Raw genomic sequence first — 25,065 nt, forward strand, 5'->3', positions numbered from 1 at the left:
GCCGGGCTGGAGCCATTTTATGCCTCTGCCCCCAAGAGGACCACGTGGCCTGAGGCTCTGATTGTCGGTGTGTTGTGGGCCCCCGGAACAGGGCTGAGCTGAGGCGGGGTAGCAGCTAGGGGAACAGAGGCCAGAGGAGGAGAGGGAAGAAGTCTCACCTTTGGATAAAGGGTGAAATGCTGATTATTATCTTGGTTGGACTCCTGGGTAAGATTTTTTCTTATGAGAGTTTCTGAGCACATGGGAAATTGTCTACCATCTAGATTTAATGATTCTTAATGTTTGTATATTTGCTCCAGCTTTTTTTTTTTCCTAAGGTGTTTTGGAGTATATTGCAGACATCTGGCATTTCACACTTCTGGGGATTCCACACTGTCTTTTTAGAGAGCAGGAACATTTTCTTGTATGCTCCAGCAACACTGTCATATATAGTGGGATTAATGGTGGTTTTTTTGGAGTCCTCTGATGCCCAATACATATATGGTTTCCTTAACTGTCTCCAAGATGTCTTTTTTTTTTTTTAATACAGTTGATTTGTTCATGTCGAGGAAGATAAACTGGAAACTTTTAATTTTTAAGTTGAGGCTGTTATTTGTAACTTAAAGTGACACAGGACTATTCCCAAAGAATGAGTAGAACTTCATTCAAGAGTGTGCTGAATAATTCTGAAAGAAAGGACAGAAAACAAGGGGGAAATGTTATTTTCATAATTTACCCCCCTCCCAAAAAAGAGGGATTTCTATTTTGTGAAGGTGACAGACACCGCTAGAGAGATGCTCTAAGAAGTTTATTCACATCTTTGTAACCCAGATTGTTTCAACACTGCACAGAAACCTTATCCATTGCTGAGACACGTGCATACTTGTACCAACTCGATGCAGGGGCATGTGGTAGTGTCTATCAAAATTTTAAAAGCATACACTCTTTGATCCAGCAATCTCCTCCCCAGAAATTTATTCTGTACATATCCTTGCCATGTGAAATGACTAAGTAAAAGGATATGCCTTGCAGCATTGTTTGGAATAGCAGAAGATGGGAAACATACAAGTCCATCAGTGTGGGGCGCCTGGGTGGCTCAGTTGGTTAAGTGTCTGACTTTTGATTTCGGCTCAGGTCATGATCTCGGGGTCTTGAGATCAAGCCCCACGGAGAGGGGTTCCGTGCTCCGTGGGGAGTCTGCTTCTCTCCCTCTCCTTCTACTCCTCGCCCCAACTCATGCGTACACACTCTCTCTCTCAAATAAGTAAATAAGTATTTTTTAAAATAAAAAATAAAATTAAAATAAAAAGTTCATCCATTTTATACATATATGAGCATATACATGTAGTTTGCATTCATCTATATGATATGCATGTATAATATATTATGTATGCTATTTATGTGATATAGTATTCCACAACAAGAATCCTACCGAGTAACTGTAGGCCAGCAGGAGACTGAGGCTAGAGGTAGAGGTGGACTGTTCAGTGGAAAACAGTGAAACGTGGATCCAGGTGCTGAGTGCGCTCGTGGGGGTCATGCTGCTGCTTGCCCTCCTCCCTCACCCCACTTCTCCTGCCCGGGGGTCACCTCTGTAAATGACCTCAACAGACTGTCTTGTCCTGTGGCTCTGGCTGGGTTCTCAGTATTGCAGCAAGAGGACAGAGGGAGGGAGGGAGGAGAGGCGGAGTGGGTATTTGTGTCCCCGGCCTCCTCCGTGGGACGCTCCGATGGCTGTGCCATCTCCCCACACTGTGGCTGGCCCCGGGCATCGCACTCTCCCTTGTGCTTCTCCTGTATCCTGTCCACACTTCTGTAAACTGTCCGTTCATTGTTCTCCACTCAAATGACTCACTTTACGGGGGCCCTCTGTTTTCTGTCAGGGCTCTGACTGATGTGAGCACTTAGGTAAAAAAAAAAGAAAAAAGAAAAAGAAGTGTTTGTGTTGAGGAGGGGGACACATGCACTTGCGCGTGCTTAGTGTCTCTAGAAAGCTGCACAAGAGACTGCTAGCAGTGGTTGCTTCTAGGAAAGAAACGGTGGCTGGGGGTGGAGAGCAGGACGAAGGAATATTCAGTTTTCCTGTAAACTTTTTTTTGTTCCTTTTGAATATTGTACTCTATGCAGGTATTACTTATTCAAAAGATAATTTAATTGAATTTTTGTTGGAAACAATACGAAGGAAAGACTGCAGAGGGACTTGGTACCAGAAGGCTTCAGAGACAGCTGTCCCCACAGCACGTGGATCCCTCCTTCCCCGGGCGCGACTGTCTTTCCTGGCAGGTACTCCAAGCCACCAACGGAACAAAGAAAAGAAGAAACAAAGGAATAATGAACAGGCTTCTTCCACTATACACTACAGACGAGAGGTGCAGTATTTTGAAAAAAAAAAAAAAAAATCTGGCACGTTAGTTAACTCTTAGACCATTTGCTGGTACTCACAGCCTGGCGCGGGGTTCGAGCTGATAGCAGCAACCTCTCTCCGGCCATCAGCGTCTGTGGGGCCCCACATCGTCCGTCCCCGACAGTGACCAGGCCAGGGTTTGCTCGGGCTTTTTACCTAGGCCCACTTTTTTTTTTTTTCATTATGTTATGTTAGTCACCATACATTACATCATTAGTTTTTGATGTAGTGTTCCATGATTCATTGTTTGCGTATAACACCCAGTGCTCCATGCAGAACGTGCCCTCTTTAATACCCATCACCAGGCTAACCCATCCTCCCACCCCCCTCCCCTCTAGAACCCTCAGTTTGTTTCTCAGAGTCCATAGTCTCTCATGGTTCATCTCCCCCTCCGATTTCCCCCCCTTCATTTTCCCCTTCTTTCTCCTAATGTCCTTCATGCTATTCCTTATGTTCCACAAATAAGTGAAACCATATGATAATTGGCTTTATCTGCTTGACATAGGCAGTAACCTCTTCGACATCGGCCCTAGGCCCACTTTTTAATCCCTCCCTGACATCCTTGCCACTACGGAGCTCGAACTCGCCTGTGCCTGGTCTTGTCTCAGCAACACAGCAGAGCCTGGCTGGGGGACCAGACAGGAGGGCCCTGCCTTCCTCCTCCTGTTCCTCAACCATGGCCGGCCCATTACTTACCAGTGTCTCTATTTTTATCGTGCTCATTATACTGCAGTGCTCTTCATTTCCATCGCATTATTGTTGGCGGGGTCATCCGGAGGCTTGGTTGCCCAGGAGACGGGGGGGGGGGGGCGGGGGGGGCGGCGCACACTCAGCTGCTTCCGAAGGCGTGGCTCATCCATCATCTGACAAGACACTGTCTGTCGGGTCTCAGCTGGTTTTAGGGTGACCACCAGAGCCCATGGCTTGTTCCGGCTCTTCCTCCTTCCAGAAGCGTGATCCTTCCTTTCTTAAACAGAGAGAGAGAGACATATCTAGATTTTATGGACAGATACCTAACTGACAGAGAAAATAGAACAGCCGTACAAATCCCCTGTGTGAATCTGTCAGGGGAGAAAGATGTCTCGGGGTAACTGGCTGCTCTATTAGAAGCACGTGGGAAAGAAACCCTCCTACCCTCAAGGACACAGGTCCCTGGCTGCTTCCCCCAGCGAATGGGGCATGGGGGCTGTGGCTAGAAAAGAAGTCGAAGCAGCACGTTTGCATAATGGCCCCTGGTACTTTTGCCCCAGACTCAACTGCAATGACATGAAACAGGTTAGGGTCTCGAGGAGGTGGCCACAGGGAAAAGGGGAGCAAGACACTGTTGTGGTGAGAAACTGATGCCCTTTGCCTCTGGCCCCGACCCTGAGGGTTCTGCCTCCCTCCCTCCCTCCACACATTCTGCACTCCAGTGGCAGGAATGGAGGTCCCTGAGCCCCTCCTGTGATTTCTCTCTGCTGGAGCTGCTCCTACTCACCCTGTGAAATCAGATCTCACATGTTACCTCTTTACTGAACACTTCAGGGACACCTTCTCTATATCCCTCTGGCAAAGTGAGATGTGCTTTCCTCTGAAGTCCTATAGCACTTCGTTCCCGGATTGTTATGGTGGGCTGTCCGCCATCTGACTCTCCCACTGCTCTTGTATCTCCAGACTTTGCTGGGGGCCTGACGCACAGCACATAGCTTAGTTGAATATACCGGACCCGCAGTGATAAATAGAGGTGAGTATGTACAGCACCTCACGACTGATGGTTTGCTTTGTGCCAGGCACCTGTGCCGAGAACTTCACGGGCACTATTCCCCTCAATCCTCACCACAGCCCAAGAGGCAGCTGGTGTACCATTACTCCCCATCCTACAGAGGAGGAGACTGGAAGTGGGGCAGTAACTTACTCAAGGTCACGTGCGTATGCCTTTCTATAGATTTGCTTTCACCACACATGTGGTAGCAAACTCTGCATGCTGTTCTACACCTTGCTTTTTTCCCCCTTTAACTTATTTCTTGGAGATTGTTCCATTATCAGTAGTTACAGACCGATGCCCATTCTTCTTCACACATCCAGAATATCCCATAAATGGATATACTCTACCTTATTTACTCATCCCCTGTTGGTGGGCATTTAGGTGGTTTCCTGTCTTTTGCTATTGTATGTGGGGCTATAAAATGTACACCTGCCCGCAAATCTCAGCATAAGTTATATTACATTCCATGCCAATCCTTGATACTTCTGGAATTTTGGCATAACAAATGAGGTAGGGATTCAGTAAAGATGTCGACCACTACTCTCCAATGGCCGAATATCTCACCCGGCACATAGGAAGTGCTTGTAAATGTTACCAGTGACGGTGGTGATGGTGACAACCAACTGCATCCACTGTAGCACGCATTTAGTTCGCAGCATGAGGGTTGGCTACCTGGAAGTCTTTTAACCCTCAGTGTCTAAGTCCTAAAAGTCACTTACGCATCAGAATGAATGAGTTTACAAAACTTCCCAAGAGCACGTTTTGGCCTGGGGAGGGGAGAAAGACATCCCATGATTATGGTGATGGGCTGCACAAAACGGTGATGACCCAGGATGGAGGAGCTTCCGAAGACACACTCTGGGTGATGTGTGCGAGCCATTCCCTGGGGGCTGGTTTGGACGAACTGCTGTTGGTGGATGCAGGCTAATTGGGTTGGCCTAGGGCTGGCGGGAATGGAAGCATGTTCTCGTGTTCAGCGAGGTAATGTCTGAGAAGGTAAGGCCAGCAGGGGTCAGACTAGAGCTCTGAATGCAGAACTGACCTTAACGTGACAGCATGAACGGCCTATGGTAGGCAGTTGGAAGCTTGCGCCTGTGCCTGGTGGGTGGAAGATAGGGGGTCTCACAAGAGAGAAAGGTGAGCTGGGAACCTCATCAACTTGAAGATGTCTGAGCAAGATGCTCTCTTATCCAGACGGGTTGAAGGGCAAACCCTACCAGCTGGGGCTCCCCGGGAGATGAGGATGAATAGCTCTGGGGTGGGATTGCCACTCCCCAGAGAGTCAGTGTACATGACAGACGAGGGGCAGAGGCTGCTCCCCAGACAGGAACAAGCAGACTCTCTGCTGGGCAGGGCTTTGGGGGGGTCTACAGGGAATAACTGAACAGTAAGAGCTCTGTATGAGGACTTGGGACTAAGATATCAATAGTAACAGCTAATATCGACCATAAACCAGTCCCAGGCGTTAATTCATGTGATTCTCCTAACAGATCTGCAAATTTACCCCCATTTTATACATGAGAAAACAGAGTTATGGAAAGGTTGACCCTCCAGAATTGAAGTCATGTAACTTGCATCTATTATCAAAATTTGGTCATCTGATGAGCCCTAGGGGACGCTCTTACAGATCACCTGCTGTCCCCTAAGCTGTGGCCTTCACGAGGATCGCCCCCAGCAGGATGATCAGGCCAAAGGTCATGTCTGTGACTTCCCTAAAACCCTCCAGGACCAGGCAGATCTCAGTACCACTCTCTTCCTCCCCATCCTCCAGGGTGAGGGCTGCCTAGAGATAGAAGCTGCTTCTCTGAATAACCCAACCATGGAATAGTGGGAGTAAGACCACTGGCCTGAGAGTCAGGAAGCCCAGGGCTGCGGGACTGATGGAATGGAGAGGGAGCCGGGGAGGAAGGAAGGAGAGATGGGCAAGCCTCCTGACCCAGCTCTGCAAAGTAAACAGCCATGGCTTGAACACCAAGGTCACTGGATCTGCCTGTGACAGGCAGGCTCCAGCTGGAGTCGGGCAAACACTGGAGACGGAGGGTGGGGTGGGGGTGGGGGGCTCATTCCACAAACAAACCTCACCCACTGGATAAGCCAGGATGTTCCAACCCGGGAACCAGGATTTGGTTCACCTCAACTTGTCAGCAAGTCCTTTGCCTCCACCATCCTGGGAGGGGTGGCGTGATTTCTGCAAACAAAGTGCTGCCCTAGGTGTGGGTCATCTCCTCAGAACGTGCTCCTTTGCCCTCCCCCGCCCCACTCGCCACTCCAGGGCTAGACAGATGTGCCCGGCTCGGCTTTGTCATGTCTGCTGGCCTGGTCGGGACAAGCAAAACATGCAATCAGAAAAAGAATGAAGCCAGGGCGCCTGGGTGGCTCAGTTGTTAAGCATCCGTCCTGGGATCGAGCCCCGCCTCGGACTCCCTGCTCAGCAGAAAGCCTGCTTTCCCCTCTCCCACTCCCCCTGCTTGTGTTCCCTCTCTCGCTGTGTCTCTCTTTCTGTCAAATAAATAAAATCTTAAAAAAAAAAGAATGAAGCTGACTGTCTTTGGCAGCCCGAGACCTCAAACCTGTCAGTCCCCCCCGGCCCACCCATCATGCCCATCCCTCCCTCACCGCTCACCGAGGGGAAGGCAGTCAAAAATCAAGCCATCCCCCTTTCATCAGCTGAGCCCGTGACAATAATAATGTCCCTGGACCTCTGTCCTTGCTCTGGTCTGTGAGGTGCTTTGGAGCTGTGCTTCCAACCCCCATAGGTTGTCATGGTGTCTGTGGCTCAGACTCCTCACTGGACAGAGCAGCTGACTGTCTCCATGGCAATAAAAAGAATCTGGGGAGGAAAGACGCTGGCCTTGGAAATGAACTCTCAGGAGCCCTCCTGGGAAATTAGCTCTTCCTGGGAGGTCAGGAGAGATGCCCCTCCTGGAGACAGTGTTCCTTAGCCATTTCAGCAGCCTTGGGAAGCCCAGCTTTCTAACAGTGGGGCCACCATTTCTGTGTACCCTCCAGCCATGGAGGATGCCGACTCCAGAGACAGGGATCAGGAGAGGAGAACGTGGTTGAGATGGGGACCCCCTGACCTGGTCGTGCTGCGGGGCCAGCGCCCCTGCCCACCCTGCTCCTCCTCGAAGTATCTCTCCTGTCTGAGAGGACCCTGGGCCCACTCCTGCCTGCTAAGCTGTGAGCTGATACAGATGAAAACGGTGCCTCCCCTGCCCCGAGATCCTCGTGCGGGATCACACCACCTTCCATAATGACCCAACACGTCTCTACTGGGCCACTACAGTCCTGGGGAGACATTTCTGCCTTGCGTGTGTGTCTTTCTCTCCTGCTTTTCACAACACGCGTCTCAGCTTCCACATAGTTCAAGCTCACTGGACAGCAGGGCGGGCCCTAGGGTTCTTTGAAACTCCTAGTCCCTTTCTCAACCCGCACCCGCACGCCTGGCATCAGGCGGGGCTGGGTTAGGAGAGATGGCCTTGGCTACTTCTGCCTCCCAGGCAGGAACCACTTCCCCACCTCCCTCAGGAACCCAGTGACTCCTTCCCTCCCCCCATCAATACTTGCTTTCACTCAGGGATCAGAAACTCACACTTGAATGTGAGTAATGACAGATGAAAGTATATTCTCTCAGGGAGATCAGAAGTTGAATTGTAAGGAATGAGCTCCTAAGTGGAATTTCAGGCACCAATTCAAAGGACAAGTGCCACAAAAGTAGAGTTTGGACTTGACTCTTAGAAAGGAAAAGAGAGAAGCCATGTGGATCTTCTTTCCTCCCAAGCATTTCTTTGCACTTGCTGACTCCCTGGGACAATAAAGGGTTTGTTTTGTTTTAACTTCTATTTCTAAAGCCAAGGAATGTGATTTCTCATAAAATTCTGCTACCCCAAAGCGAGATGTGCTGTCACCACAGGGGACTTTACCGTCCCCGCCCAATGTCACTGCTTCCTTGCCAGCAGCCCGAGCAGACTGCCACTGCCGGGGGCGACAGCACCCCGCCCGGCCTCCTCCTCCCCTTCTCCGCTTAGGGATCCTGGGTTTCTCCCGGGACTTCTCACTTCCCAAAAACACATCAAAAAGGCCCTCATCAGGTACACCTTGGTTCAACACTAAGTAAGGATCGCTTCGCCACTTTTCTACTGTGTGACTGTCTTCACTTCCCAAGACCGGAAAATCCTTTGTGATGTGATCACGGCGGCGCACAGAAATGAGGGGATGGGGAGGGAGATGCAGGGCAGTCTCTGCTGTGGGCCGTGGGAATTGACTCCACACAGACTCACTGAGGAAGTAGGATGCCCTCCTGTCCCTCCTCCCACGGGGTTCCCTACACGCCCCGCAGCAGCCCCCGCCCCGGGGCAGTCACCCCGCACTCGCACTCGGGACTCCCTGGGCACACACCTGGGCAGAAAACGGATGATTTGCGGTATGTCGGAGGCGAGTCTGAGCTCCCCAGGAACTGTCCACCTACATTATGGCTGACATCTGAGGTGGGCTGAAGGGACACGGCCACACGCTGGCATGTTACTGAATTTTTCTAGAATCTCAGGTTCTCCACAGGTAAAATGGAGCTAGGAACTGCCCTGCCTCACAGAGCTGTTACTATCTTTGATAAGGAAAAATCCGTGTCCTAAGATGGCCCACGGAGCCATCAAGGGAGTCCCAGCCCCTGCCTCGGGGCTCTTCCGGGTTCTTCTCCCTCCCCCGCTTTGCGCACGCGCCAAGAGTGCCCAGTATGCGGAAGTAGATGTGTATGAATTGCCCCCTTTGTGCTCGGGGCTCAGACCTTTGGAGACCACTCTTCTCTGAGCCTGTCGGCGTTAAATAAACCTCCTATCCTCCAAGATCTCCCGGTGCCGCTTTGTTCTTCCGCTGGGCGATCCAGTCCAGGTTCCCTAACATTTGGTTCCCTGCCTGGGAAACCCAACTGCGCTGGCCCATTGTTGCCACCGGTTTGGGGCATCGGTGGGGCGGTGACGATGGAAAGAGGAATCGTAACGGAGAAGGCGCGTCCTGCCTAATTTTCGGCAGTCTCCCGCCCGGGTCGCTTCAGGCCAGCCCCACTCCACTGTTCCCGCCGGACTCCAGGAGACTTGGCAGGTGAGGTCCAGGTTCCATAACATCTTTATTTATTTATTTACTTACTTTTAAATTTTTGAGCTGTTGCTGTCTTTAAAAGAGAGAATTCCTGAGAAGCACTTAGCATCGTGCTTGAGCAGGAATAAAGGCTCAGTCAGCGGCAGCTGCTACTCTTCCTGTGACTGGGGACAGTGGGGGTGGCTTCTGTTGCACTAAGGCCCCGGGGCTCTGTGCCTCACCCCACCCCCTCTCTTTGACAGGACCCTGATCAGATGGCACTGGAAGTCACCTGGGAGATGAATCCCAAGGAAGCAGCCTGAGTTCTGGGCCTAGAAAACTCTGCCAAGAGTTTTCCCTTCCTTTAGGAAAGACAAACCTTTCTGGAGTTCACGAGGCAGAGAGGGCTGCAGCTCCAGAGTAGCCCTGGGGGCAAATCTTGCTTTTTCTAGAAGGAACCATTTCCTTGTATGGTTTGCCTCTGCCATTTCCAGGAACTTGGGGTCTAAGAAGGGGTTCCCAGAAGCAGGAAGGTCTAGACACACCAGACTGAACCTCCAGAAGAGGACTTCCTTCATTCACCATTCATTCAGTTATTCAGCAAACCTTCGTTGAGAAGTTTCTGGATGCCGAGCTTCCTGCTAGAGGCTGGGGCTTCCGAGATGCAAGACCATCTCTGGGCTGAAGGAGGAAACAGAACACTCTGACGACAATGCACACGCCCTGCGGCAAGTGCCATGGGAGCGGCTGCCCTGGAGGCCAGGTTCTGGCAAAGGCAGGTGTGTGCAAAGACCTTAAACAAGAGAGGGCGCAGCCTGCGGGGGGACGGGGAGCCCTTCAACCGGGAAGAGTAAAGCTCCCAGGGCAAGTGGTGGTTTAAAGAACACAGGGACAAAGGAGACAGAGGTCAGGATCCAAGGAGTTGTACCCCACACAAAGGAATTTGGCCCTCATCCTGAAGCTGATGGAAAGCCATCTCTACCAAAGGACCTACTCTCTAACCCTCAGTCCATCCCCTCATCACTGTAAAAGCTACAGCTTCTGCATCAAAGGTGGTATCCCCATCCATCCTGGAAGTAAAGGGAGAATCGAAAGCAACCAATAAACCTCTCTGTCAGTAAAGTTGGGACCGCTGCTTAAAAGGCCACCAGCCATGGGTTTCTTTCTTCCCCTGTTTTGATTTACTGAAAAATGGTCCACACGGTATCTTGAGTCACCTTTTATCTTTTCACTGAGAAAGTTCCGTAGCATTGCCCTGGAGTTCCAGGTACAATAAATACTGGGTGGACAGGTGGATAAAAGGAAGGACAAATGATAAATGCAATTAGCACCAAAATTGGTAAATATACATACCTGCCTGTATGTGCACAGACTATCTGGGATCAGTGATGGCCTGGGAGGAAGGGAAGCAGATTCCAGGGTTCAAGGGTAGAAAAAGAGACTTACCTTTCACTATTCACCCTTTTGAAGTACCTCGATTTTTTACCACGTTCATTTAAAATACTTGAAAAAATAAATGTACAGACTGCCAAAACCTTCCAGCCAAAGGCTACCAGGAACACACTGCAGTCAAACAAAATTGGGTTTACTGACTCTTAGCAAATGAGGCAGAACATACCCCATGGGCAAGTATGGAGAGTTTCAGGAACAGAATATTAGAAAGGACTTATCATATTGGGCTTGTGTCAGGTAATGTTGAAGAGGATTCACAGAGGCAAGGCTTTGCTCTGGATTGGATACTGGTGTAATCCTACAATTGGGATCTTTTTTTTTTTTTTAAGATTTTATTTATTTATTTGACAGAGAGAGGGAACACAAGCAGGGGGAGCGGGAGAGGGAGAAGCAGGCTTCCCGCTGAGCAGGGAGCCCGATGTGGGACGCGATCCCAGGACCCTGGGACCATGACCTGCGCCGAAGGCAGACGCTTAACCGACTAAGCCACCCAGGTGCTCCCTATGATTGGGATCTTAATCATAAGTATGTAGAAGGAGAGAAGAAAAGAGCAAAGTTACGGGGGCTATTGACAAATCAGCCCCTGGCACTCGTTATTCCGGATGGAGGATGGATATTCAGATTTTTGTGGTTTGGACAATAATTTGTGTTCAGACATGATTACAGAGTGATCTTGTTTTTGTCTTTATCCGTCAAGGGAACAGAGTGGGCTTGTCGGATGTCTGTATCTCCCAGAATTGTTTATGTCTAACGGAACACCCTGGCTTAGCTGGGAGGCCAGGCCGTCAGCACCAAGAGCCAGCTAGCTGGTCGTGCCAGGACGGCTGCAGGCGGCCAGGGGCTGCTCCTCTCTTTCCCGGCACTTTTCAAACTAAAGGGTACAGATACCAATTCAATTAGTTGTTTTTACTCTACTGCCTGAGTAGTATAGAAATTGAGCTAATTTTTTTAAAAATATGGGTTCAACACTAAGTAACGATCGGTTTTTGTGAGATACCAGAAAGCTTTAATACAATATATTCTAACCCTTGAGCTGGGGCAGGTCCCTGAGGATGGGGCCACCGGGGGCTGGCATAGATGGTCAGGCTCTCTGACCCATCGCCACCATAGTGAGGTCACGTGGGCAGAGGTTGGTCAGCTCCACAGATGCGGTCAGCTTGGGCTGCTATAACAAAGTAACATAGACTGGGTACTTTCTAACAAGTAGAACATTCAGTTGTTGAGGGCCGCAGCTCTTTTGGTGTGTGATTAGTTTAAGAGTTTCCTCTCTGATCTTCCTTTCCTGCCTTCCTATCTCTTCAGTCTTCTGGGAACCCTGCGGGACAGTCACATGAACAACTCAAACCAAACTGTATTTCTCACAGTTTTGGAGGCTCAGAATCTGAGATCAGGGGGCCAGCCTAGGCAGGTTGTGGTGAGAGTATTTTTCCTGGTCTGTGAGGATGGCCATTTTTCTCACTGTATCCTCACATAGTGGAGAGAGAGAGATGTCATGACGCTTTTCTAAGAGCACTCATTCCATCATGAAGGCCCCACTCTCATGTCCTCATCAAAACCAAATTACAAAGGTCCCATCTCCAAAGGCCATCCTATTCGGGATTTGGGTTTCAATATATGAATTTTTGGGGTACACAGACTTTCAATCCACAGCATGCCCTGTTCAAATCCAGAAGCTCCTGCCCTGGAAAAGAGAACTTCTTAGGGGATCATCAGGGTGGCGGGTAATGGGCCAAATGAACCTGGCACAGGACTTTCTCATGACAAGCTCAGACTGAGGGTCAGGGGACCTAGTTTCTGGACCACGTCTCCTACCAGCCCACCTCATGATCAAGCCCCTTCCCCTCCATGGCCTTCAGTTGCCTCATCTGTAAAATGGCAGGAGAAAGAGAAGGTGGGAGTAAACCAGATCTTTTGTATGATCTTTTCGTTGATTCTGAGGCATAACTGCTCCCAAGGCAGGTGATGAGCTGATTTCAACCTCTTCTGGTAAAGGCAATAGACCAGGTGCACTGGAGACAAGCCAGCAGATCTGGCCAGAGAAACAGCCTCCATGACAAGCAAGTGGGTTTAGATCTTATGGACACTCGGAGGGCTACACCTCCCCACACCGGCATCAGTTCTTAACCCCCAGCAAATGAAGCAAGACAGGAGGGGCACTGAGCCTCCCTGAAAGATTTGACATGGAATTAGCTGATAAACTTCAGGAGGACAGTGAAAAGAAGAAAGGAGGTAGAAGAGAATTCTGGAAATGGCTCCATCTGATGTGGGCTGCTGGGGTCTGTTTCAAAGTTAGGCGGTGGGGGTGATGGTTTCTTTTGCTTGGCATCCCATACTCCCTCCTTCTGCCTGTTGAAAGAAATTCTCCAGATGTGGGCTAACAGTGTTGTCTGTAAGCTGTTTAAATTGGCCAAGGGGGCCATTTGCTTTGGATGGAAGATAGTCATCTTCTTGGTAAAATCTGACCCAGGACATTCAAGACCCCCAAATGCCTGGTGTTCCAGTTGGGCTGGCTGCTGAGGTATCCATTCAATAAACTCCAAAGCCCCACGTCTCATTCCCACACCTGCGGTGCTTCAGGTCACCAAGGACCCATCCTTACACCAGCATCTTTTGTCAATTGTCTCCAGAAGCTGGGTCACGAGAAATGGGACAAAAGGAGGCCCTGGATTCCTTCCCTCCCAGGACCTCATATTCTAGAACCGTCCTGATTTTTACAGAGAAGTAAGGGGAGTTTTAAAGTTAATATGTAAATTTAATGGCATTGAGTGTTGCATTTAAAATTTTCATTTTTTAACAAGTAGAACATTAAGTTGTTGAGAGGCCACAGCTCTTTTGGTGTGTGATTAGTTTATTAAGAGTTTCCTCTCTGATCTTCCTTTCCTGCCTCCCTATCTCGTTGATCTTCTGGAAACGCTGTGGGACAGCCACATGAACCACTCAAACCAGTAACTGGAGATTTGAGATATGTCAGCTTGAAAGCCTCCAGTGAAAATTTCTGAAGGCCGTCCCTTGGGACAAGTGGATTAATTGTTATTTGGGGAAGAGGAGAGATTTGTGTTTCTCTCTGGGGCCTCACAGGAGCAATGGGTTGAGAGTTTTGTCCCTTAAGCAAATATGAGACCTTGGATGGTCCTAGAGACCTTGTATGGGACACTTTGAGCGCCCTGACTCACACCCCTTGCCGTCATCTGACGGACTTCTGATGTGGTTGGGGGGGTGGGTCATTTCTGATGGGTCTGACTCACTGCACTTTGGATGGCTTCTTCCTCTTTGACTGGAAGTGTGGGGCAGTTAATAATCCCCAGGGGCAGCCCTTGGTGGCTGGGAGATGAGAGGGCATGGATAAACGCTCCACCTGCCATCTTTAGGGGGGACACGCATGCCTGAGAGACACTCTGTGCTCTCCTTGGGAGATTCGGGGAGCTGTGGCATGCAGTGGCACCCTCCCTAACCAACCCTTCCTTTCCTGCTCACCCCCTCACTCCTGCTCCCTCAGATCTCCTGTCTGAAAGCTCTTGTCTTAGGCTCTACTTACAAGAGAAACCAAAGTAAGACAGACATGCCGGAGAGAATCAGGCTGACAGAGCCCTGGCCATCACTTTGTCATGGCAAGTGGCCGACAGACTTGGATTCAAAGCTCAGCATTACCTTCCTATACATATCTATACAAGCTGCACGTATCTACACAAATTACATTCTCTGGAGCAGGCAGCAATTAGGAAACATCAAAGGTCCTCGTTAAAATGATCAGCAAAAGGGGATGCCTGAGTGGCTCAGTCGGTTAAGCGTCTGCCTTCGGCTCAGGTCATAATGATCCCAGAGTCCTGGGATCAAGTCCTACATCGGGCTCCTTGGTCAGCGGGGAGCCTTCTTCTCCCTCTCCTTCTGCCTGCTGCTCCCCCACCTTGTGTTTGTGCTCTCTCTCCCTGTCAAATAAATAAGTGAAATCTTAAAAAAAAATTTTTTTAAAAACATGTTATTTTTAAAAAAATGATCAGCAAAGGAAGTCATTTTACCCACTGGGATTCATGGGGACCCTCCCATGGAGGACAGCATCTTTTGGCCTTCAAGGGCTAAAGGGACAGAAACTCTAAACTTGAATCCAGTCACCCAGGGCACACAACAGCCCAGACCAGCAACTTCAGCCCCCCACACAGTGTCCCAGCCCCACAGGTGAGGAAGCCCAAGGGCACCTGTGGCTGTCATCTCCTGATCGCTCTTTTCCTCCATTTCCATTCGATTCCCAGTCTTTCATTTATCCTGGTATTCAGCTAATGTTTCCCCTGCTGTTCAATTGCCAAGGGAACCATTTGCTTTAGATGGAAGGCAGTTCATCTTGGTAAAATGTGGTGCGAGAGCTTCATGGTAGAGTCAGATGTGCCAAGCATAGCCCTGGGCATTCAGCCATGTTGGTGCTCACCTCACCCGCACAGATCCCAGCCTCCACAGAACCTCCAGCCCACTACACTGCCTCCGGCCACTCTGGGACGACCCCTTCTCCTCCAGTGCAGCACCACGACCCTCAAGCTGCCCTCCCACCCATGAGTCCAGCCCCCACAGGGAGGCCTGGGCAGACACAGCCAGAGATGTTCAGCAGGATGAGGGACCCACTGCCAGAGTGGTCTGGAAAATAAATAAGAAAAAGCTGGGCCAGGGACTGCGCCCTCAAACATGCCTCAGGACAATAGAAAGGGCCTTTACCAAGAGGAGACAACCTTGAGAACTTCACACTGACTTCTCTCTATTGTATGAATTAGAAGTTGCAAGATTGGGCGGGGGGGGAGGGCTTTTTTCGTCAGGGACTCAAAGGGTGTGGCCCAGAAAACGTGAAGAACCACTAGCCCACAGAACCCCAGGGGGAAATCCCAGAATCCTCCCACCCCTCCCACCTTGCTTAGCCTCCACAGCCCACTCAGAGAATGGAGCAGAGCCTTCTGAACACCCACAGGCCACCACCATGGGTCCATGAATGGGCTCAGGGCAGCAGCAGGCAGGAGACAGGAGAGGCCTGTCTTCAGCCTCATTCCCCTTGGCTCTCCCCTTACCAGGAGTTTCCAGGCTTGAGGAGAAATTGGGGTTTATTTTAGGAAAGAAATGTTTACAGCACAAGTGGCAGAGAGAAGGAGCCGGATCCTTCACGGGCCTGAGTCTGCTCCTGTCCTTTATGGTTCCTCCAAAGTGCCAGCCCCATGAACTCAGTCGGCTCCACAGCCCCACATCAAGAACTCACATGTTGGTTGGATCACAGCAGCTGAATCAATAGCAGAATCAACAGATGAGAACACTGGGGGGTCCTGCCTCAAGCCTGGCATGAACAAGCCCCTAGATTGCTTGTCTGGCAGAGCTTCAGACTTTACCCCCCTGACCTTAATGATCTCCCAGCCCACCCGTCCCCAGGCTCCTAAGCCCAGACCCAGAGCTCAGGGCCCCCTCAGCCCTGTCAGAGCCGAGGGGAGAAGCCGGCCACCACAATGTTCTCACCGGTGATGTAGCCGGCATCCGGAGAGCACAGGAAGGACACAATCCCGGCACAGTCCTCAGGCTTCCCTAACCTGCACAGGACAGAACACGTGTCAGGGATCTCAGGCTCTGCTGCTCCGGTGGGAGTGGACTCCAAGGAGGGACAGGGCGGATTCAGCCGGGCCACTTGCACCCTGCAGGGCTTTGGAATCGAGACTTCAGCTAAAGGAATGGCCAGTACACAGGGAGGGGTCGCCCCGTGAGACAGGCCAGCCACCCATCCCCAGCTGTACCCAGATTACCAAGGCTCCACACCCCACTTGCCTCTGCAGCTGGTGCTCTTTCTTGAAATTGTTCCAGAAAACCTCATCCTTGTGTAACTGGGCAAAGGGAAGATGTGAGAGAGTCAGGGCTGCTAAAACAAGGAGATGGGCAGGGCCCCAGATGATCCTGTGACAGAGCACTCATGGCAGATTTGCCTTTCTCAGGGGTGATGGGCTGAGTCATGGCTGAATTCAAAGGACAACGAGGACCTCAGCTGTTAGGGACGCTAATCTGAGGCTTATCCCTTAGTCACTGGGGAGGTTTCCACTGAGCCGGGCTGGGAAATGGGGGATACGCCCTGGTCCTCACCACTTGGCTGAAGTTGGTCTCGATTACTGCTGGAACTAGGCAGTTCACCCGGATGCCCTTGGGGGCCAGCTCCAATGACAGCGTCCTGGTGAGGCCCGCATGGCCGTCTTACTGACATTATAGGGACCCAGTTTCTGGGAAGGGAATCAAGACAATGATTAGGATATGGGAAAGCAGGGGCGCCTGGGTGGCTCAGTCAGTTAAGCATTTGACTCTTGATTTCTGCTCAGGTCATGGCCGCAGGGTCATGAGATGGAGCCCCACCATTGAGCCCGCATCATCCATGGCTTGGCGCTCAGCAGGGATTCTGCTTGGGAATCTTCCCCTCTCCTTCTTTTTTTTTTTTTTTTTTGAAGATTTTATTTATTTATTTGACAGAGAGAGACACAGCGAGAGAGGGAACACAAGCAGGGGGAGTGGGAGAGGGAGAAGCAGGCTTCCCGCGGAGCAGGGAGCCCGACATGGGGCTCCATGCCAGGACCCTGGGATCATGACCTGAGCCGAAGGCACACGCTTAACGACTGAGCCACCCAGGCACCCCTTTCCCTCTCAAATAAATAAATCTTTAAAAAAAAAATAAACGGATCTGAGGAAGCAGAGGAAAGTATCAGTTGGATTTCTCAGCTACAGATAATCCCAGCCCTGGCCCAAGCGCAGAGCTCAGACACACTCTCCCCAGCCTGGTCTGAGAGCAGAAGCTGGATCTGAGGCACCCAGCGGCCACAGGGCATCAGCTCAACCTAGGGCAGCGGGAGTGAGGTGGGGGTCTGTCCCAGGCATTGTCCCTGTGGCGTTCTGGGGACCCCTTCCTCTAATCCTACCAGGAGCACCCGAGCAAGCACTCAGCACATGTGGTATATAGGCTGCAATGGAGGAGACCAGGACAACCGCCCCTGTCCTGAGAGGAGACAGACACAAGAGGAGACAGGAAACCAATCACTTACCATGGATTGAGGTGCTACTATTATTTTAAAAAGATACAGAAATCAGAATGATACCACTGTCATGACGCTAGTCATGGAATAACACAATCCTCACGGCCGCAGCACGGCTCCCGTTAGTAGCCCCCTTTCAGAGCTGAGCGAACAGAGGCTCAGCAGGGTTTAGCCGCAGAGCCAGGAGTGGTGGACCTGGGACTCCAACCCCATCTCTCTGACCCTATGCCCACGCTCCAAACCATGACACTCGCTGCCTCTCCTGGGGGAAGCGAGGAGAAGAAAGCCAGCTGCTTGGGGAAGGGGGCAGAGTGGGCTTGGTGAGGAGGCCCCCAGCGCCGACAGTGAATGCGTATCAGTGGGCCACCTCTGAGAAGCAGATGGGACAGGAGGAGACAAGAAATGAGAGTCAGTAACTTTTTCTTCTAACCCACTCACTCCTGGGCCAGTTCCTAAAGGGGACGCCTTTACGGAGGAGCCTGAGGAGCAGCTATGGCCTGAGGGACGTGGTGGCCTAAGTCCCTGACACGAGAGCCCTGAGGCTAAGTATGGAGTGCAGCCAAATATGTAGGATCTGGAACACCAGGCAGGCTCCCTGGAGGCTGAGAAGCAGGGAGGGAGGAGGGGCCTGGGATGGGCTTCTCCCCACAGGGAGGAATGGGGCAGACCCTGTCACACATTGTAAACTGGTGAAAAGGCATTGTCCGGCGGTGAGAGAACCGGAGTAGAGGAGGGTGAGAATGACCTACCCACGAGGCTAAGGAGCTGATGTCAAGGCCAATGAGAGCACACCTGAGCCCCAGGAACATCACCGTCATCCTGCAGTCAGAATTCAGAAGCTGTGGCTGTACAAAGGGTGAGGCAGGACAGAGGGAGTGGGAGGGGGAGACCCCAGCTGGGCCCCTGTGTTCTCCAGACTCCATTCTCGGGTGGCTCCCCACCAGTCCCTACCCCCACCCTGCAACCTACCCCCTGTTCTCCATGTGGGGCAGCAGCTGGCTCAGCAGCAGGGCCGGGGACTTCACATTCACGTTCAGAATGTGAAAATTCTGAAATCAGAGCAGAGGCAGGAGGGAGGGCAGAGAGACATGGTCAGCCCTCAGCCCAGGGCCTGTTACCATAAGACACTTGGAGTCCGATCATTTGTGCAGCAAACCCACATGCCTGCAGGTCTGAGATTCATTTCCCTTCTGATCAGGACAAGAGGAGTTTCCCACTTGCTAATGGTTTAACAGGCAGCCAGGCTAAGTGACAGGTCTGTGAGCAGAGCCCTGAAAACGTGAACTATTCCAGACTGGGGTGAAGGAGGGAAATGTTCAGGCTTTTTCAAGAAAAATGGACCACGTGCTGGTCATGCAGACAGAAGCTCTAAGCAGAGGCCCCTGGAAAAAGACCGAAAGTAGAACAGATGGAGGGGAAAGGAGGTGCTGGGAGACAAGGAGATTTCTGGAAGAGTTGTCTTTGTCTGTGTTTTGACTTGTTTGTGTCCTTGTCTTGTCCCAATAGAATTTAAGGCATTCTCATGGTACAACAGCATAAAAAAATCAAACAGGTATTATGTGTGAAGAAATGGAGAACAGTAAAAATAAGTGTAGAAAGATGAGAAAAAGCAAGGGGAAAGTTGGTGCCCACAGTTCACAGCATGTGGTAAGGACTGAGCATTATTCTATTATTCATTCACAAAAACGCCAGCTATGAGGGCCTACACGCATGCCTGTTCCTGCAGACATGGCTCTTGAGCTTTCCTACGGCCATCACAAAGAGGGAGACACAACAGAGAACTGCCATCCTGGGAGTGAGCTGCCCACGTTGGTCCTGCCTGCAACTAAAACCTGGATCTGGCCTCAGACATGAGGGTCCCTGACCTGCTGTCTGGGAACTCCGTCTGGTGGGACTGGGGATGGAGGAAAAGTAAGAGAGGAACTGGCAGGAAAAGAGGCAGAGACTGAGTTGGGGGCTGGGACAGAGAGCCCGCTGGGACTGAAGTGGCACCAGGATCCCTCCTGTGGGGCACCATCTTGAGTGAAGTCAGTGTGTCCTTGGTCTCTAGGGAATGAGACTGTACATGGGCAACATCTTCATCCCTCACCCAACCATCCTCTTGGATGAGGGCGGGGGAAAGGCTTCGATGGAGAGCTGCTGAGGCCCACATGATGAAAGGTTGCCAGTGTTGGGGATGACCCCCAGGACTGTAGGAAATGGCTCAGATTGTCCAAAGGGGGGCCCGGCATGAGGTCCCCAATAAGAAGGAACTGAGGGTTAGACTAAGGGACTTCCTGGTCATTTTCTGCTCAAAATAGAGCCCCACCATCCCACCAATGTCTGCTCTAAGCTCCATGTGTGTCAGGCTGGGGGATGGACTCCGACAAGGCCCCTCCTAGACTCAGCAGCCAAACATGAACCAAGGAAAAGGTGAATCCCTCCCTCGCTTAAGAGGACTGCCCTATTAGAAAAGCAGGTAGAGTAGCTCTGGGTGCCACAAAGTCCTGAGTAGAGATCGTGGCCTGAGGAGGTTGGATGCTGGGGAGTCCTCAGGCAGGAGGAGGATGGAGGAAAAGTGGTGGAAGAGGAGATGGGAGATTTCCCAACCAGCTGGAGAAATGGGGGTCTACCTGGAGAGGTGCTTAAACTGGCCCAGTGCTAATGTGAGCAAGAAGGAACTAACTCCCAGGAGACCTCCTGAAAACTGCATTCAGAGAAAGCAGAGCATCAGGTAAATTTCAGACTTGTGAGGTGGTGGCAGATGTGATCGGGGACAACTCCTACCCAGTGGTGCAGACTGCTTGTGGACCAGTAAGACCTCAGAGAATAGGGTGGCCGTGGAGAAAGTAAGGCCGGGCTGTGGAGGAGTGCGCTCAGCTTCAGGAGGGGAAGATTTCAAACGTGTTCCAAGTAAAAGAGTCATGATCCCATGAACTAAGACACTAAAAGGGAAAATGACTCAGGAGGGTTAGGACACTGTCAGCAATGAAATCCCAGCTACCTAATCACAAATGATCCTTCAGAGGCATTAAGGAAGCCAAGGAGCTTGGGGAGGCTGCTAGCAGCGGCTGCAGGGAGCTCAGATTTCAGGTCATCTCTGAGGATGGAGGGAAGGGCCTCCAGCCAGGCAGACACACAGGAGGCGGCGACCTGAGAACACAGTCTACACGGCGCAGAGGCCTGGGGAAGGCAGAAGGAAATGCTCTGGCCAGTGCTTGGGGTGGAGGGGGAGGCTATCGACAGCAGGAAGATGATTTCACTGCAGTCCATCTTGTCTGTCAGAGGGACTCAGGAACCAAACACAGGAGTCATAGAATAGAAAACACAGAATAACATAAGATCATAACATAATATAAATCATAGAAAATATAAAATAAATATTAAAAATATAAATAAATAATATAAATATAAATATATAAAATAAATAAAAACATAACATAAATCCTAGAATAACAAAGCCCAAGGTGGACCTCAAGACATTTTACAAGGTCCCTTCAGGACCCCATGGACCAGGTGGCAGGATCATTAAGCCGAATGCAGTGGGTTGGAATGTCATGGAAAGCTGATGGCTGGGTCCAGGCCTGACAGGTGTATCAGGTTCCTCTGAGGGACAGTGAGGAACCCTCCTCTTGGAAGCATAAAGAATCTCAGCAGTAGGTACGTGTCCCCAAAGAGGAGCAACATCACCAAAGGATGCAAAATATGTGTACTGTTGACAAAGATCAGAACCCTCACTATTCTTGACTCTCACCAAGAGCAGAGACCTACTCCCACAGCTGTATCCCCAGAGCCTGGAACAGTGCCTGGCACATAGCAAACCCTCAATAAATATTTGCTGAATGAATAAATGCAAAAGGGACAGGAAGAGAAAAGAAAGCAGAAAGAATGTAGGAACCCGCTTTGAAGCACACAAATTGGAAAGTAGCATCACGGCACATTCCAGGGGAGGAGTGGTCAGTGCCTGTTTTTACAGTCACTTTGGGTGGGGGGAGTCGAGTCTCAATGGGAGAACACCTTAGACCCCTCAGCCAGCTCCCCTCAGTGGCCTCTCACCTTGTCCCATACCTCCTCACTGGCCTTCAGGGTGCTTCCCACCAGGGGGTTGACACCTGCATTGCACACCAAAAAGTCCAGGCCCCCATAGTGCTCCAGGACCTGGGTGGAAGGGTGACACGCAGGGCGGTAAGTGTGGAGATGGCCTGAGGAGGCCTTGCCCTCCCAGAGCTGCTGTCAGGTGCACAGCGCATTGAGGCAGAGCTTGCAAATCAGATCCTGTCTCAACCAGGAATGGTCACACAGCTGGTGTGAGAACCAAACTCCGGTGAAGGCAGGAGCGCAAGGACAGGCTTTGCCGCGCTGAGGGCCTCAGGGGAGGAGGGTCTGTCTCCTCTAGGAATTCGTCCGTGGACTTGGATGGGGAATCCCTCTAGATTCCTCCTCAACCACAGTTCTCCAGGGTGTAGGATGGAAGCGAGGGTCCTCTAATGAACAAGCCACTTTCCAGAAAGCCAGTGTGGACAATGACGTCTGCCCAGGTAGACCTTGAGCAATCCTGGTTTCGAGACGTGTTCTAGGGCCTCCCAGCCCCTATCCCGGTCCCGGCCCCACCCAGGGCTGAGCAGCATGGGAAAGGCCCTACGCATTCTCCTCCCTGCGCTCTTCCACCCCTGTAGCCCCTCACCGTGGCCACCAGCCACTTCCAGTCCTCAGCCTTCCCCACGTGGCACACGGTGCCCGCCACGCTCAGCCCCTCCCCCTGCAGCGCGGCCACTGCCCGGTCCACGTTCTGCTGCTTCCGGCTGCTGATGACCACGTGGGCCCTGTCCCGGACCAGGCGCTGCGCGATGGCGAAGCCAATCCTGCAGCAGAGATGGAGGGAACAAAACAGCCTCAGCCCCCTGCCACCACTGTCCCTCGACCCAGCCCTGGAAATCAACAAGGCTGTGTCTTGATCTAGGAGCCCCAGGTCTCTGTGGAAGCAAGAGTCCTGGGGAGGGGTCAAGACCCATAGGGCAATCAGGGCACTTACACCTCAGTGGACCCGATGACCACCGCTTCCGGATTGGCCAGGACACACTTTTGGTCTATCCCAGTGCTGCTCAGGTGCAAAGAGAGCCCAGCACGGGAATGCAACAGGTGCCTGTGGACCGAGGTCACTGCCTGGAATATGCCTGCCAGTGCCTTTTTCTGCTTCCTGCTGAACTTGGCCCTGGAGGAAAAAATCAACTTCACCCATGACGGATGCCATAGTAACGATGGTAATCTACCTCTGCTCCGGCAGACAGACAAGGCCAGCAGCCCAGAGCCAGAGCAAGTAGAGCTGGTCAGGGTGAATTTTAAACACCTGAGCCTCGGGTCAGGAAAACTCTCTATGAAAATTCTCTATTTATGGAAGAGGCAAATTGGAATGTGAGACCCACCATTCAGTAGACAGGATGAGTTTCACATTCATCCCCTGAGCAAGCACTGAGCGCTTGCAACATGTCAGAGAGCAGACCCAGGTTCTGAATGCCTGCATGCTGTCCTTGCCAGGCTGTGCTGAAGTGAAGCTCACTGAGTGGAGGCTGGGAGGAGCCTGAGCCAGGGTGCAGACCCAGGCCCCCCGGACACCCTCTGGAAGGAAAGGGGTAGGCTGCTGTAGGTGTGCGCAGGTGTGAAGGCAGGGTGAGGACCCTGCGTGGGAGACTCAGATATGCAAACACTTTCCGATGAACTGGAAACACATCAGAGATGCTTGTGTAAGGGACCCTCTTTCATCTAGACCCCAAATTTCCCAGCTCCACATCACCGTGAGCCCAGGGGCTTCTGCCTCCCGCAGTGGGAGTTTCCCTGCAGGGTCCTGAATCTAGGAGTCTGATCTGTTTCCTGCAGAGGCAGGTGGGAAGGAATGGTTGCAGCAAGGGCACTCAGGGACTTGGGATGTACTTTCCATGCAGGATAGTGCCGCGAAGCTGAAGAGATGCAGGCTCTGGTAGCTCTGGACTGAGGGGCCAGCAGACATGCATTTTCCGGAGGCTCTGGTGGGGACTGACTGTCCACAGACCCCCATCAGTTCCAGACCTGCTTTGGCCACTCCAACGCCAAGGGACTCCTCGTTACTAAGCAACCCTTGTCATACCTACTGCATCTCCCTTGTTCCTTAGCAACCAACCCTTATGTAACCCAGTTCGCTCGAGTTAGGGGTCGGTATCTATAATGATCAGCGAATGGGTGCTGCTCAGGAATTATGGAGAAATTTCAGATAAAATATCAAGCTGTATCCATGTCATGATGAAGGTAACCAAATGCTCTGCCTTAAGAGAGACAGCCTTGGTTTCAAATTTATGTCTCTCCTGATACCGTATTTCCAAAGTTACTCTTTGCAGGTCCTAGACCTCCTCACCTTTTTGTCCTAGCTGCTGTCACTCTGCTCATTCTCTCTCATGCTGTCTCTCCTTTCTGCAAGGTCATATTTACAGCCTTTCAATTTGAGGGGATGAGGGGTTTCAGCTTCTGACTGTTCTACCTTCCCTAAACAGGACAGCAGATTCTAAACACTGTTATGGCCCCTGGGGGACTTCTCTTCCCCAAGCCGTGAGCCCAGATTAACCCGGTCAAGTGTCAGGGGAATTGGTCTCCTTGGCTGGCAGGGCAGCAGGAAAAAGAGGAATCGCTTTTTGTCAGGATGGGCTGCCCCCTGCTGGAAGACCAGAGTTATGGCACCTCTGAGAAGCTGGTCCCATCTCAGCAAGTCTACAGCTGTTCCCTCTGTGGTCTACAACGGTTCTTACCAAGTCCTGCTCCTTGCTAACCTTGCCGTGAGGTGGTTTGCAGGACAGCTGTCCTACTTGTAGGGAAAAGCAGCTCTGGCCTATTGCAGGTAGCATGCAGAGAGACTAATCAGGCCTCATCTGTCTCCCGTGGTCCCACTTTCCCAGGGCCTGAGACTCAGCAGCTTCTAAGGGCCCAGGCTCTCACTCACTCAGCCTTCATTCCCGCTTCTGCTTTTCTCTGGAGTAGTCAGCTGGGCCAGCTAGGCCCAAGTCGACCACAGGTCCCGGGAGCTCAGAGTGGTCTCTGAGCCTGGCACTCCCCATTCTGATTCCCCTTACCATGTTGAGCAGTTCAGATGCCCAGAAATGGAGGTGGGGAAGCCAAGTGGACACACCCTCAAACTAGTCCTATCTTGGAGGTGTATGGCCTTCACCAAAGAGAAAAGAAAAGGGAAAAGCAAAGAAAACAAAGATTAGGGGAGAGACATGCAATAGTGAGAAACTGAAAATCAGGAACGAGAGACTAGGGAGATGTCCACAGAAGGTGTGGGATTTGGACAAGTCTGTTCCCCACTCTGGCTCCATCTGCACCTCGGTAAGATGAGGCGCTGAGCTGAGGGGCCCTAAGGGCTCTGACAGCCCCCAAGAGCT

The 25,065-nt window shown here is 51.4% G+C and overlaps 1 protein-coding gene and 1 long non-coding RNA gene across 3 annotated transcripts; both read right to left on the reverse strand.

Annotated features, from left to right (window-relative positions):
• Positions 1 to 3,205: 3,205 nt before the first annotated feature.
• Positions 3,206 to 14,441, reverse strand: LOC110585437. Of its 2 annotated transcripts, none has more exons than XR_002480620.1 (3): positions 14,347 to 14,441; positions 6,205 to 6,443; positions 3,206 to 3,350 (listed from the first exon to the last, which is right to left on the reverse strand). It is a non-coding gene; the product is annotated as an uncharacterized LOC110585437 (long non-coding RNA). The 2 variants fall into 2 exon arrangements; XR_002480621.1 differs by lacking the exons at positions 3,206 to 3,350; positions 6,205 to 6,443 and adding exons at positions 9,586 to 9,881; positions 10,386 to 10,455.
• Positions 14,442 to 15,636: 1,195 nt separating this feature from the next.
• Positions 15,637 to 23,114, reverse strand: LOC110585502 (dehydrogenase/reductase SDR family member 2, mitochondrial-like). The gene is given in 10 exon segments (XM_021695693.1): positions 15,637 to 16,204; positions 16,437 to 16,492; positions 16,746 to 16,843; positions 16,846 to 16,879; positions 17,595 to 17,643; positions 18,650 to 18,729; positions 21,716 to 21,817; positions 22,344 to 22,521; positions 22,692 to 22,871; positions 23,083 to 23,114. Coding segments are annotated over 10 exon segments (921 nt in total). The 3' UTR covers positions 15,637 to 16,092.
• Positions 23,115 to 25,065: the final 1,951 nt, after the last annotated feature.

The sequence above is a fragment of the Neomonachus schauinslandi genome, chromosome 9, assembly GCF_002201575.2.
Source record: "Neomonachus schauinslandi chromosome 9, ASM220157v2, whole genome shotgun sequence".
In the NCBI taxonomy this organism is placed as follows: Eukaryota; Metazoa; Chordata; class Mammalia; order Carnivora; family Phocidae; genus Neomonachus; species Neomonachus schauinslandi.